This window comes from Typopeltis vanoorti, chromosome 19 (assembly GCF_054136105.1).
Source record: "Typopeltis vanoorti isolate ZY-2024b chromosome 19, IOZ_Tvanoo_1.0, whole genome shotgun sequence".
Classification (NCBI taxonomy): domain Eukaryota; kingdom Metazoa; phylum Arthropoda; class Arachnida; order Uropygi; family Thelyphonidae; genus Typopeltis; species Typopeltis vanoorti.
The window spans coordinates 78,974,281-78,987,414 of NC_143567.1; the positions used below are offsets into that span (position 1 = coordinate 78,974,281).

Below are 13,134 nucleotides of genomic sequence, written 5' to 3' on the forward strand. Positions count from 1 at the left end.
TTCTAAGTGAAGTATCCGGATGTGATAGCAAATTTGAATACGTCCACAATATTGAATGGAAATTTTTGAGTTAACAATTCTATTGTCTCTTTGTGAGGAATATTACCGAAAAGAGAGACAATGTCGAAGCTTATTAGCATGTGTTTCTGACAGTTTGATGTCTTTTATTTTCATGCGAAATTCTGTGGAATTTTTAATTGATGAAGATAAGTGACCTGTGAGAGATTGGAGAAGGTTAGACAAAAATCTTGATATTTTATAAGTGGGGCTGCTTATAAAATCTACAATAGGTCTCAGTGGACTGTTGTTTTTGTGTATTTTAGGTGAACCAATATTCTAGGAGACCTCACATGGTATGGTAATATATGGTTCACCTAAAATACACAAAAATAACTGTCCACTGAGACTTACTGTGGATTTTTAGTTATGAATACCCCACAGGTTTCACAATATAGTACAGTCGATATAACACAGTCTACAAATTGTAGTAACCTTTTATCTTTTCATATATTTTTCACCATGCGACTTAAAAATCAAATTTTATCTTCGTTAAATTTGTGCCTACCTGTATTGCGCATGTATTGAACGCCCACACTTCGTAAAGCCTACCTTGGCTTTGTGCCAAGAATAGTCAATTCATGCTGAAGGAGAGAAAGAAATAAAGGATGTACGAATTCGTCAGCAACACACGAAATCACGTGCTTTATACGTAAATTTTCCAACTGTTATATAAGCAAAATAGTTACCACTTTAAGAACTAGAATTTTCATAAAAGAAAAGCTAATTTTCTGACATATAATAATAAACAATCATCCCATGAAACGCATCGATTACTCTAATATCAGAATGGATTCTCCTTCTTTTGACATGCGCAGAAGTGTCGAAGGGTCTCACATCTGTGAGCGTACAGTAATTATATCAAATTTATATTAGGGGGAAATACCCTTTAGTATGCATGTACATATTTTTTTTTCTTGTGTAGTGTCAATTGTTTACCGTATAAAGTGTTTACTGTTGTGCATGTAGTTATGAGTAGCGAATTTATATTAGGGGGAATACCCTTTAGTATGCATGTACGTCAATTGTTTACCATATAAAGGATTTATTGTTGAAAATTGTCTTTGTTTCCTGGCAGGAAAGTGCATTAAAAATTATAAGTGTGTTAATCTCAAGCTAAGCACTTTATTTTCTGATGAGTTACATACATAATTAATATGTAATGCTTTTTTTTTTAATGTAAAAAATTAATTTTTATAGTAATGGCCACTAAAACTGCAACAAAAGGGGGGAAAAAAAATATTGAAAAGAAAATTCATTTCTCTTGAAGAAAAAATTAAAATCTTAGATCGGTTGAAAAATGGAAATAAACCAGGAGTTATTATTATTATTATTATTCAGGCCTCCAAGGAGTCAAAAGACTCATCGAGGGAGGTCGTTCCTAAGACAAAGTCTGTCAAGACTCATCGAGGGGAGGTTCCCCCCTGAGAAACACAAAGTCTATCATACCACTCTTTAAACTCACTGACCGTTCTCACTCCCACCACTCCATCAGGCAATGCATTCCACGGCTCAACCACCCTCCACACAAAGAAACCACTCCTTACCCTCTTGCTCACAGTTTCCTTTCGTAACTTCCAGGGATGGCCTCTTGTCATCACTCCTTCTCATTGCAAGTTGTTGCAAGGACTTTGAATTTAAATGAATCAACAATGAAAGAAAAAAAATTAACATAAAACCCAAGAAAGTGTTATTGAAGGGTCAATGGTAAGTGCAAAGCGCATTGCTCTTGTACACAATATTCTAATGGAAAAAATGGAGAAATCTCTAGTGATTTGGATAGAAGATTGCACTCAAAAGAAACTTCCTTTGGATGGAAATCTTACTAAACAAAAATCTTTCAAAGTTTATAAACATTTAAAAGAATTTGATCAAGATTCCTCAGAAGAAAGCCCTCAGCATGGATTTTGTGCCAGTAAGGGTTGGTTTGAAAACTTTAAAAAGTAGTTTTCTTTGTATAATCTTAAAATCCAGGGAGAATCAGCATCTGCAGATGCAGCCTGTAAATACCCCGGAGAACTTTTAAAAATCATTGAAGGTGGTGGTTATAGTGCAGACCAGGTGTTTAATGCAGATGAATCTGGGTTATATTGGGAAAAAAATGCCAAAACGCACCTATCAGCTCCTGGATTCAAAAGTTTTCAAAGATAGAATTACTTTACTGTTTTGTGTAATTACTCTACCGATCCTCAAATCCTCATGCTATGAAAGGGCTTGACAAGCCCACCCTACCTGTTTATTGGTGGGCCAACAAAAAGGCATGGGCTACAGCTAGCATGTTTGAAAATTGGTTTTTCAAGTGTTTCGTCCCAGATGTAGAAAGTTACACAAAGAAAAAGAATATCGACTTCAAAATTCTACTAATTTTAGATAACACACCAGGCCATCCAACAAATTTAAGCCATCCAAATATTAAAATAACTTTTTTGTTGCCTAATACTTCACTTATTCAACCACTCGACCAAGGAATAATCTCAACATTTAAGTCATATGTTTGTCAAGCATTCCAATTAATTCCGGAAAAAATGGAATCTAATTCAAACATGACACTGCTTCAAGTGTAGAAAGAGTTTTCAATATTGAATTGTGTGGAAATTATTTCTCTGTAAGGAATTACAACCCTCTACACTGAATGCTTGCTGGAAAAACATTTCAGTGGATGTTGAGCTAAGTCATATAATAAACGTCGCACACATTTTTAGTGGAGAGGGCTTTTGCAATATGGTTGAAAATGAAATTAGTGAGTTAATTGATGGGGAAACAGATTTAAATGATGAGGTACTGATACAATTAATAGCTGATGTCAAACCAAATGACAGGGAAAGTTCTGCCGAAGATTCTGATTGTGATGAATTCGTTAAAAAATTCAGTTTAAAAAAATTAGCAGAAAGATTGGACTTGGCAAGAAAATTAGGAAGTATTTTACGGATAATGATCCCTCAATGGAGTGCTCCAGAAAATTCACGAGACAATTGGATATTTGTTTAGCTCCATATCATGAACTTAATATAAAATTGCAGCATAGTGATAAGCAAGATCTTATTACTGACTTCTTGATAACTAAACTAGCTGAAGTATGCAATGAGAATTATACAAATGATGTCCATGAGATTTCAAGTGATGACAACATCCAGCCACTCGTAAATAAAGAACATCTACAAAATGTTATTTTTGAAGACAGTGATGATTAAAATATACACTTTATTTTGCCTAAAATTTTATACTATGAAACAAATACATAGTATAAAATTATAAAATTGTACGTAAACTTCATTGCACGTTATGCATTATGTGCAATGAAGTTTACATACAATTTGTAATTTTTATAATTTTATACTATGTATTTGTTTCATAGTTTATAGGCTTTCTTAACTTACATGAGTTACCTGAATTAAATAAAAATATTTTTTAGTTGGATATGTCGTTGTTTATATAATTTAAAAAAAAAAAACAATTTCGGAACATAACCCTACTTTTTCTATGTGATCTGAGTTCGCATAATGCGATTTATATAATGCGGCATTTCTATGGAATTTAACATTCGTGTTATACGAGGGTTACCTGTATATTATTAGCAGGAAACTTAAATGCAAGAATTGGAAAAACGAAAATTGATAATATATTAATACATGGAGAACATATTCAGAACAGGAATGGTAAAAAATTTATTGACTTTACAGTTTATAATCTTAAAATAATGAATTCCTTTTATAAATAAAGACATACATAAATATACTTGGGCAGCAAGAGGATAGAAATCAACATTAGATTACTTTATCTTAAATAAAAAGACATCAAAGTTTAATATATATGTTAGAGCCCACCAAGGATATGAAATAGTGATCATTTCATTGTTAAAATAAAATTAAGATCACCATCTAAATGGCTACAAATAACAGAAAGAAAATTTAGAACATTATTTTATAAAACTAGATTATTAAATGACACAAATATACAATGGCTATATCAACAAAGAATTAACCAATATTTAGAGAAAATAAAATGATATACCATAAATGGTTAAGCAGTAAAACATTACATGATGAAATAGAGTATAAAATAAAAGTCATAACCAAAAGAGAAGTCAGAAAAAGACAGAATTGTGGAGCAAATTTGTTACTAATTTAGAACATGGCTTATGTAGAATAAGACCCAATGTATATAAGATTTTGAAATGTTTAAGTACAGATACTAGAGAAAGCATAAAAATAAACACCAAACTGAAATTAGAGGAATTTCTAAAGTTCTATGCAGAATTGTGGAAGACAAATATTTTAAAAAGATAACATTTAATGAAAACGAAACAGAAATAACATTTAAAATTTTAAAAAGATAACATTTAATGAAAACGAAACAGAAATAACTAAAGAAGAATTAGAAATTAGCTTGAAAGAAACCAGTAATGGAAAATCACCCAGAGAAGATAAGTTAGGTTCAGAATTATATAAATATGCAGGAATAAAGTTTAAAGAAAGACTCTTATTATTTTTAAATAAAATTTATTTGACAAGTAACCCACCAATAGAATGGAAAAAAGCAATAGCGATTCCTATTTATAAAAAAAAGGCAATAGAGACGACCCTAAAAACTATAGAGGCATAAGTATTCTAAATCCTGTTAAAAAATATTAGCAGAATTTTAAATAAACTAATAAAATATTTGAAAGGCTTTATTTTACAAATTGAAAATGGATTTAGAAAGCATGATGATGTATAGACCTGGCCTTTTGCTTAAAATTGATAACAGAGAAAATAAGAGAATATAATCTAGAAACGCATAATTTGTTTCTAAATTTTCTCCTCATTTGCCTTACTAATTCCTACCATCTTTTGATTTTCCATATAATTTTCATAACTGACATCATCCTTATGCACATGGTATTCCTTCCACATCATTCTTTTTTTTTTTTTCTTAACGAATCTCTTGCTTAATAAGATTACACATCACTTCTACCCTATTTTACAAATGCAAGATCAGAGGCTAAGGTGCTGGCTTGTATATTATAACATGAACATCTGTCATGTTATAATATACATGACGTTGTATATGTCATGTATATTATATTCGTTTGGTCAGAAGGCTGGGTGAAAGCACAGGTTCATATGTTGTAGAGCATATTACAATTCATCAAACTTAAGTCAGTGTCTTTAGTACATAGCCTCATATTCCAAACTAAGCATGCACACGAGTAGAGTTACATGAACAGAGTGACATGAACAAGTTCACATTCAATTCAAAATCACTAATCAATAAGGAAGTGAGCTGGATATTCAAGATCAATTAATCTCTACAAAATTAAGCAGTGTTATCCGTGTCACAATCAGTTTATACTGATATCTACATTGCATTTATATAAGAAAAAAAAAATCTATTCCAATTAGCAATTTTTGTTTCTAAATTTTCTTCTCAACTGCCTTACTAATTCCTACCATCTTTTGATTCTCTTCAAAACATATCCACCACACTTAACAGAAGTAGAAGCTCTTGAAAGTTTATTTTTCACCTGGTTAGACTATAATAAATTTAGTTTAATCCTTTATCCAAGTGTAAGCAAAAAAAGTTTGCACCTGAAAGTATCTTCAGGACTGTGGTAAGGTGGTACAACACCGGGCAACTCGTTGCAAAGGTGGAGCAAGCTCACAACGCTCCTATCTCAGTATCTCCCATACTGCAAAACACATCTCCTTGCGGATATGTATAATGCTATGCATTAAGGGGAGGGCCACTACTCAGACTAGTTTCGGCCTTTATTGAGGTCTCTTCAGTGGGAGCCAGGCCCGAGTGGAGAGATACCAGGCAGAAGCATTAGCAAGGTCATCTCGACTTATAGGAGTTGCCAAATGGTGTGCTATCTTTTTATTAAATTACTCTGGATTTAGAGGGAGCCAGGCCCGAGTGGAGAGATACCAGGCAGAAGCATTAGCAAGGTCATCTTGACTTATAGGAGTTGCCAAATGGTGTGCTATCGTTTTATTAAATTACTCTGGATTTAGAGAAAGATATTGAAAGTTTATTTTTCACTTGGTTAGAGTATAATAAATTTAGTTTAATCCTTTATCCAAGTGTGAGCAAACAAAGTTTGCACCTGAAAAGCTCACCATCATGATAAATGGGAGGTTAGATACACACACTGCTTATCAGTATGATGTCATAGCATTTATGATCCTTTATATTTATACAATATCAATGATATTGTCAAAAGACCGCGCGGTTAGCCTAGTGGCTTTGCGCTTCGCAACCATATGCCTGGGGAAGGAGTGTCCCAGGTTCGATTCCCGTTGTAGACGTGAGGAATTTGAGGATCTTCCTCAGGCATAGCCAAGTTAGCCGGTCTTGGGCGCGGTCAGTAGGGTTTTTTCCGCCAGTTTATCTGGCGTTTTTCATCCCGCAAACAGGCAAACCGGCCCCATGAACATACGCCTCTACAGTCAAAAATATATCTCTCCCCAGCGGCAGACCAGGCGACGGGTCGGTTGGGAGTAGTACTAACAAGAAATCACATCTAAGTAACATGCGGACCCTGCATAGGAAGCGGGAATAACGCGTAGAAGAAGAAGAAGATCAATGATATTGTCAATGGATTGCAAGGGGACATTCAGTTGTTTGCGGATGATGTGAAGCTGGGAAGGGTCATCAGTAATAGTGCAGATGTGGCAGCCCTGCAAGAAGATTTGAATAAACTAGACAGATGGGCAATGAATAGGGGTGTCGGTTCAACGCAGCAAAACGTAAAGTCTTGAGGTTTGGGATCCATTGATGGAAGGATGAATACTCGATTGGAGGAGGTAGGGGAGACAAGAAATCTGGGGGTGATGATTGATAGAAAACTGAAATTCAGGGAGCATATTGCAAAGGTGGTGAGGGTAACTCAGAGGATTGCTGCAACACTGAGAAGGATGCTGACCTGCAGAGATAAAAGAGTTATCATTTATAAGACCTGATCAGACCACACTTCGACTATTGTTCTCAGATTTGGTCCCCAGGATTTGAAGGGGATAAACTGGCTGTGGAAAGGGCACAGAGGCAGATAACAAAGATGGCTTCAGGACTGTGCAATATGAGTTATGAGGATCGACTGAGGGAATGTGGACTGCAGAGTTTAGTGGATAGAAGGAGAGGTGATATGATTGAGACTTTTAAAATGTTGAGAGGCAGTTACAGGGTAGACATTGGAGAGTTCTTTCACTTGGTGGAACGGTGGGAAGGAGCGATGACAAGGGGCCATCCATGGAAGTTACAAAAGGAGGCTGTGCACAAGAGGGTGAGGAGTACTTTCTTTGTTTGGAGGGTGGTTGAAACTTGGAATGCATTGCCTGAGAGAGTGGTTGGAACGGGAACGGTCAATGAGTTAAAGGAGTGGTATGATAAACTTTGTGTTTCCTAAAAACGACCTCCCACGATGAGTCTTTGGATTCCATGGAGGCCTGGATGATAATAATAATAATACTTTTTTTTATGAATATCTTACACATTTTAAGTACAGATATTGTACAATCATGGAAACGACAGAGACTACAGATTCATTGATGAAATCCCTGAAATAAATTTTGGCATCTGGACTCAATGTTCACTTAAAAGAAGCAACTGAAGCAAATCTAATTAATCTATCGTAAAATTCTTATAATTCTGAAAAGCTAACCAACATAAATCTACTCAAATTGTTGAAAAAGAGACAACTTACTAACACACAGACCTGATCAGAGGATCATTTGTGCACATTTTATTTTATAATATTCCCACAAAAGAGGGATTACAAGACCTATAACAAATAGACGTCATGTGTATGCTGGGATCAAGAGAGAAATAACTGTTGACATTCCTCTTGAATAGATGGAGTTAGTAATCCTTGAGAAATACTTCATGTCCTAGATCCACAAGAACTGAGACAAAAGATAACTGATAATAAAGTTTTGGTGAGTCAGTAGTTCAATTGTGAAAAGGACGTTGAGCAGCTGCTGCATGTGTTCCCATACATTTAGCAGAAATGGGGGTGGGCATAACAGATGCTAGTCCTACTGAGTATAGCCCATGAAAATACCTCCAGAAAAGAGAATGCAGAAACTGTCTATGAGATGACTGAAGAGGACATGTAAGAAAGAGATTATCAATCAACTGAACTGCTCTCTCCTGAACAGTATCAAGAATTTTTTGAGCGGTGTTAGGTACGCCACCCTGACATGAGAGTAATATTCCAAGGTTGGACAGATTTGAGATTTGTACAATTGGACAAATGAAAAGTAACATCATGAAAGAAAGAGGATGCTAAGTTTTTTGTAAGCCGAAGATGCAACAGATGTAATGTGATTATGCCAGTAAAGGCAAGAAGTAAGAGTCAGATCTAAAAGAGATCCGGGATTGACTGCCTAAGTTGAGCATTTATCAAAGATAACTAGAGAAGAATTAAGTTGTTTTGTGTGTGTGTGTGTGTGTGTACAAGAAAACGGAAACACTTAAAGAGACTAGACTGCTACTGTCCCATTGCAGGAAGGTGTGATGATCAATATTTACTGCAACTGTTGTAGATGATCTTGAAGATATAGATGTTTGAGCACTGAAAGATTTGTCATACAAGTAGACTGATTTAATTTAACAAAAATTTAATTTAATTTAACAAAAAGTGAATAGGCTTTGAGGTTGGTCACAGTATGTTGTTTATGTATGAGGAAGAAGGCAGGTAAAATAACAGAACTGTGAGGGGCACCTGCATTAAGAGGAAAACCTACAGATATAGAATATCTTCCACCATAACACACAGTGAACAACTGTACAGATCATATCATATTTATCAGTGATATTAATTATCACTAACCCCTCTGCAACCAACCAACCAACCGTCTGGCTAGTTTTGTAAAAAGGACGAGTCTTGACTCCACAGTTTTAATGACGAAGAATGAAGTATATTTAATTCCTTGAACCAGTATAAAGCTTATACAGAAAACATAGGGAAAACTTGATTTAAGGACATATTAAGCTTTCTACAAGCTGAAGGTTTAAATCCCCAATGGCCATGAATGATTTGCAAATGAATTTTAGTGGTTGATGAATTTTATCACTCAGTGTGTGCCTACAACCCTGCTTATTGGAGACCTGAATAGGCTCCAGAGCAAGAATTCTAGATTATCTAACCCCAATAGCCCATTCATGGTACTAATACTGATGTATTTCAGGATATCAGTATTTTGTGTGTGTGTGTGAGAGAGAGAGAGAGAGAGAGAGGGGGGGGTCACATAAAAATAAAGTAATAATAATTAAAGGCTTCAATATTACAATGCTTTCTGAAGTTCATTCAACAGGATTAGCTAAACCACAGATAGATAAAAATACAGAATAGTTACTTCTTATTTAAGAATGACCTGAGATTAATATTTACTAGTATTGCATTTTTAAAGAATTAAATTTAAAAACAGAAAACAAGCAAAAAAGTTCAATTGTGCTGATCAGAATTCAACTGATCAACTGAAAATCATGTCACAGGTGTATTTTACCTTGACCAATACATTTCTTGACAAATTAATCAAGAAGTGTATTTTACCTTTGTTGGATAATACAGTATGGGGTAATGCAGAGACGTCGTGAGGAATTTTGGCGCCTATGGCCAGGAAAGAAAATTGCGGCGTTCTAAAAAAAAAAACGTTAAAAATCTCAATTTTTGCGCCTATGTAAAATTAGCACCTATGGCCGGGGCCACATTTTCCATAGCCTCACTATGCCTCTGGGGTAATGTAACGATCCTCAAGAAACCCAGGTGACCAAATCTATGCACAGCAGTCAATTTTTTTTATTATTTATTATTATTATTAAGAGAGGCCTCCAGGGAGTCAGGAACTCATCGAGGGAGACCACATACTACATGCACCAGCTATCATACTTGTTCTTGAATTCATTCACACCTGCTTGCCCACACAGCATCCAATGGCAATTTATTCCAATCACGTACCACTATGAGAGAAAAATCTAGCCCTCACCCCCCCCCTCTAAGTGGCAATCATTTTCAGCTTCCATGAATTCCTGCCCTCTTGTCCTTTCTCCATCCTCCATAAAATGTAAAATTCCATCAACTGAAATCCTGTATGACTCTTTCAGAAGTCTAAGTCTCAATCATATCACCTCTCTTTTTCCTGTTTGCAGTCTACAACTTTTCAATCTGTCTTCATAATCAGTATTCCACAATTCTAATATCATTTTTAACACTCTTCTTTGCACTATCTCCACTGTATTAGAATCACAACAGATACCAGAAGACCAGACATGAGCACAATAATCCAAGTGAGGTCTTATCAGGGCATTGTAAAGAGGCAAAATGGCATCCTTATCTTTACATTTCAAAATTCGTTTCAGCATTGCAATTATATTTTGAGTTGTATTTACAATCTTTTCTACATGGCCCCTGAACCTCAACTTCCTATCTACTAGCACACCAAGATTCCTAGCCTGATCAGTTTCTTTTAGCATAATCCCACCAATATTATATGACACTGGATATCTAATCACACCAAAGTGCATGACTTTACATTTATAACTAAGAGGTCAAGAGGTCTATTTTACCTGTAAAATACAGTGGTATATTTTATCTTTGTTGGGTAATGTATAATGGAAAGAGTACCTTGAATTTAAATTAAACTTGCCAAAAATTTATATTCTTATTTATTCCTTTTTGCACATGAAGCATCTTCATGACTAGGCTACTTTCATACAGATGCTGATATAGCCTGTATATACAAGCTTAGTCACTTGTCTCTGGATCTTCTCTACCACCTCCTGATCCTCAATAAACCCAGATAACCAAATCTGTGGCACAGTAGCCAAGATATAGTTGAATCATAATCTTATAAAGAGGAATAACTTTCCCATCTTTATCTGTCACTATAATTTTTAACATACAAGTAATCCTGTGAGTTATTTTGCCAATGCTTCCAATATGCCCTCTGAACTTCAATTCCTGTCCACCATCCCAAATCCCTAACTTCATTAGTTTCATGTAATTCCATCAATATGATAACAAAGTATGTAATCTTTTCATTCTGAACTGCATTACTTTACAATTTGCAACATTAAATTGGCAACCATTGTTGTTTGCCAATTTATTTAAACCATCCTGCAGGATATGCACATCACATTTATCAACTATTGAACTATTGCTCTAGTCTGTTTTACACTGTCAGCAAACAACTGAATATCCTGCATTAATTCTTCTGCTATATCATTAATATACAAATTACAGTAGTGGCCTTGGTGCTGGAGAACTCCATTAGTCACCCTCGTTTGCTTTGATTCCACTCCACCATACACCACCCTCTGATTTCTCCGTGAGTCAATCCTCTATTATTATTATTATTATTATGTGACACCTCCAGGGAGTCCAAAGACTCATCGAGGGAGAGTGTGCCAACAGCATCGAACGATTGATCCATGCCACCAAACATCATGTCCATTCCCATTTGGTCCCAACTTAATAGCTTTTAGTTTCAGTAAGGAAATACCATGAGTAGACATATTACTAACTATTATAATAACGGAATTAACTCATGTAAATTATTCTTTCTTCGTAGAATTTTCACCTGATGATGCCTGTGATACTCAGGTGAAAATTCTACGAATAAAGAATAATTTACATGAGTTAATTCTGTTATAATAGTTAGTAATATTAATATCTTTTTATGTGGTATTCTTTGAAATGCCTTTTCACAGTCCAGCAGTATCACAGCGTAACCACTTCCATTATCCAATTCTGCTATCACTTTATTATAACATGTGACTAAATCACAAAGGCAAGTTCTACCTTTTATAAAGCCATACTGCCCCACACAGACTGTAAGCAACCAAGTTTACTTACATTCTGAAGGGGAGGGGGTACATGAATCTACCTTAAACCAGCTTTTCCAATACTTTAACCACCTCTCCTGAGATACTAATTTGTCTGTAATTTACTACTTCAGTTTTGTTGTTTCTCATAAACCCTTTCTTTATTAAGAATTCCATATGCTGAGCAATCTCACAAAACAAGACTGCATAGTCAGTTTTCACAATCAGAGGTAGTGTTGCTACTATAGTTATGGATAGATCTGATGCTATTACCAGATCCAACATTCTCAAACCCCAGGTCCCCTCCATCATGTCAGATATTTATCCCTTAGTAACTACAAAAATTCTGTTTTCATCTTGCCATGTGCACACTACTCCTTGCAATCTATATTTTCATGGATGAAGTCACCCATGATAATTGCTCTGCCTGCACTTATTGTGCTAATCTGCCGTTGACTGGCATTCAGACTTACGCACTAAATTAATTCATGAGATTCTAATTAAGTGCAATTACAGATCCGAATGGTTTCCATAACAAGTACCACTCTTTCAGATGTTTTTAAGCGATATAAGAAAACACTGGTATGGTACGTTAAAAAAATGAAACTATTACGATTAAAGATTAATACCTTTCTTTTCCCTCTTTCCAGAAAAAAAATTAAGCCAGTTGCAACTATTATTATTGTTAGTGAGAATCATTAGTGCGAAAACAAATTCAAATTTGACGGGGGGGGGGAATTAAAAAACTCGCAGATATTTTACTGACCTGAAGAAAATGCATGCGCTTGAATACACAATATACTTTACCTTTATTCTCAGAACTCTTATTCGCTTCGTCATTAAACAAATTTTGTTTCTGTCCTAAGCCGTCAAAGTTCACAAATTCAGAGTTTAAACTGAGCAATACATTTATTAAAAGATATCACAAAACATGCTTGTAGTACTTTGGAACACTCGAATATGTAGTTCCATATTTAAGATGAACCGGAAATAAAACAAGTACTTCTGGAAAATGTAACATTTTATCTAGCGAAAAGGAAATATTCTTCTTAATTTAGTATGTATAACATATTCATTTCATTTTTCTTGTTTGTTTCTTTATTTCATTTCATTCTTTGCAAAACAGACAAACGTGAACACAGCGCCTCCCATACTACCTTTATTTCAGTCAAAAATACGACCAAACTTCGATTTTTAGACATCTATCACATGCGCCAGCTGTAAAAAATAAATAATACGATGGAATTAAATACACTTTGTATTTTAACAAATGAA

The 13,134-nt window shown here is 34.9% G+C and overlaps 1 protein-coding gene across 1 annotated transcript in view; it reads right to left on the reverse strand.

Annotated features, from left to right (window-relative positions):
* Positions 1–12,925, reverse strand: part of LOC150096280 (beta-1,3-galactosyltransferase 1-like) — a 30,927-nt gene extending 18,002 nt beyond the window's left edge. Inside the window, 1 exon segment of the mRNA XM_090408829.1 lies at positions 12,667–12,925. Coding sequence (XP_090264955.1) covers positions 12,667–12,699 — 33 coding nt within the window. The 5' untranslated portion in view covers positions 12,700–12,925.
* Between the last annotated feature and the right edge of the window lie 209 nt (positions 12,926–13,134).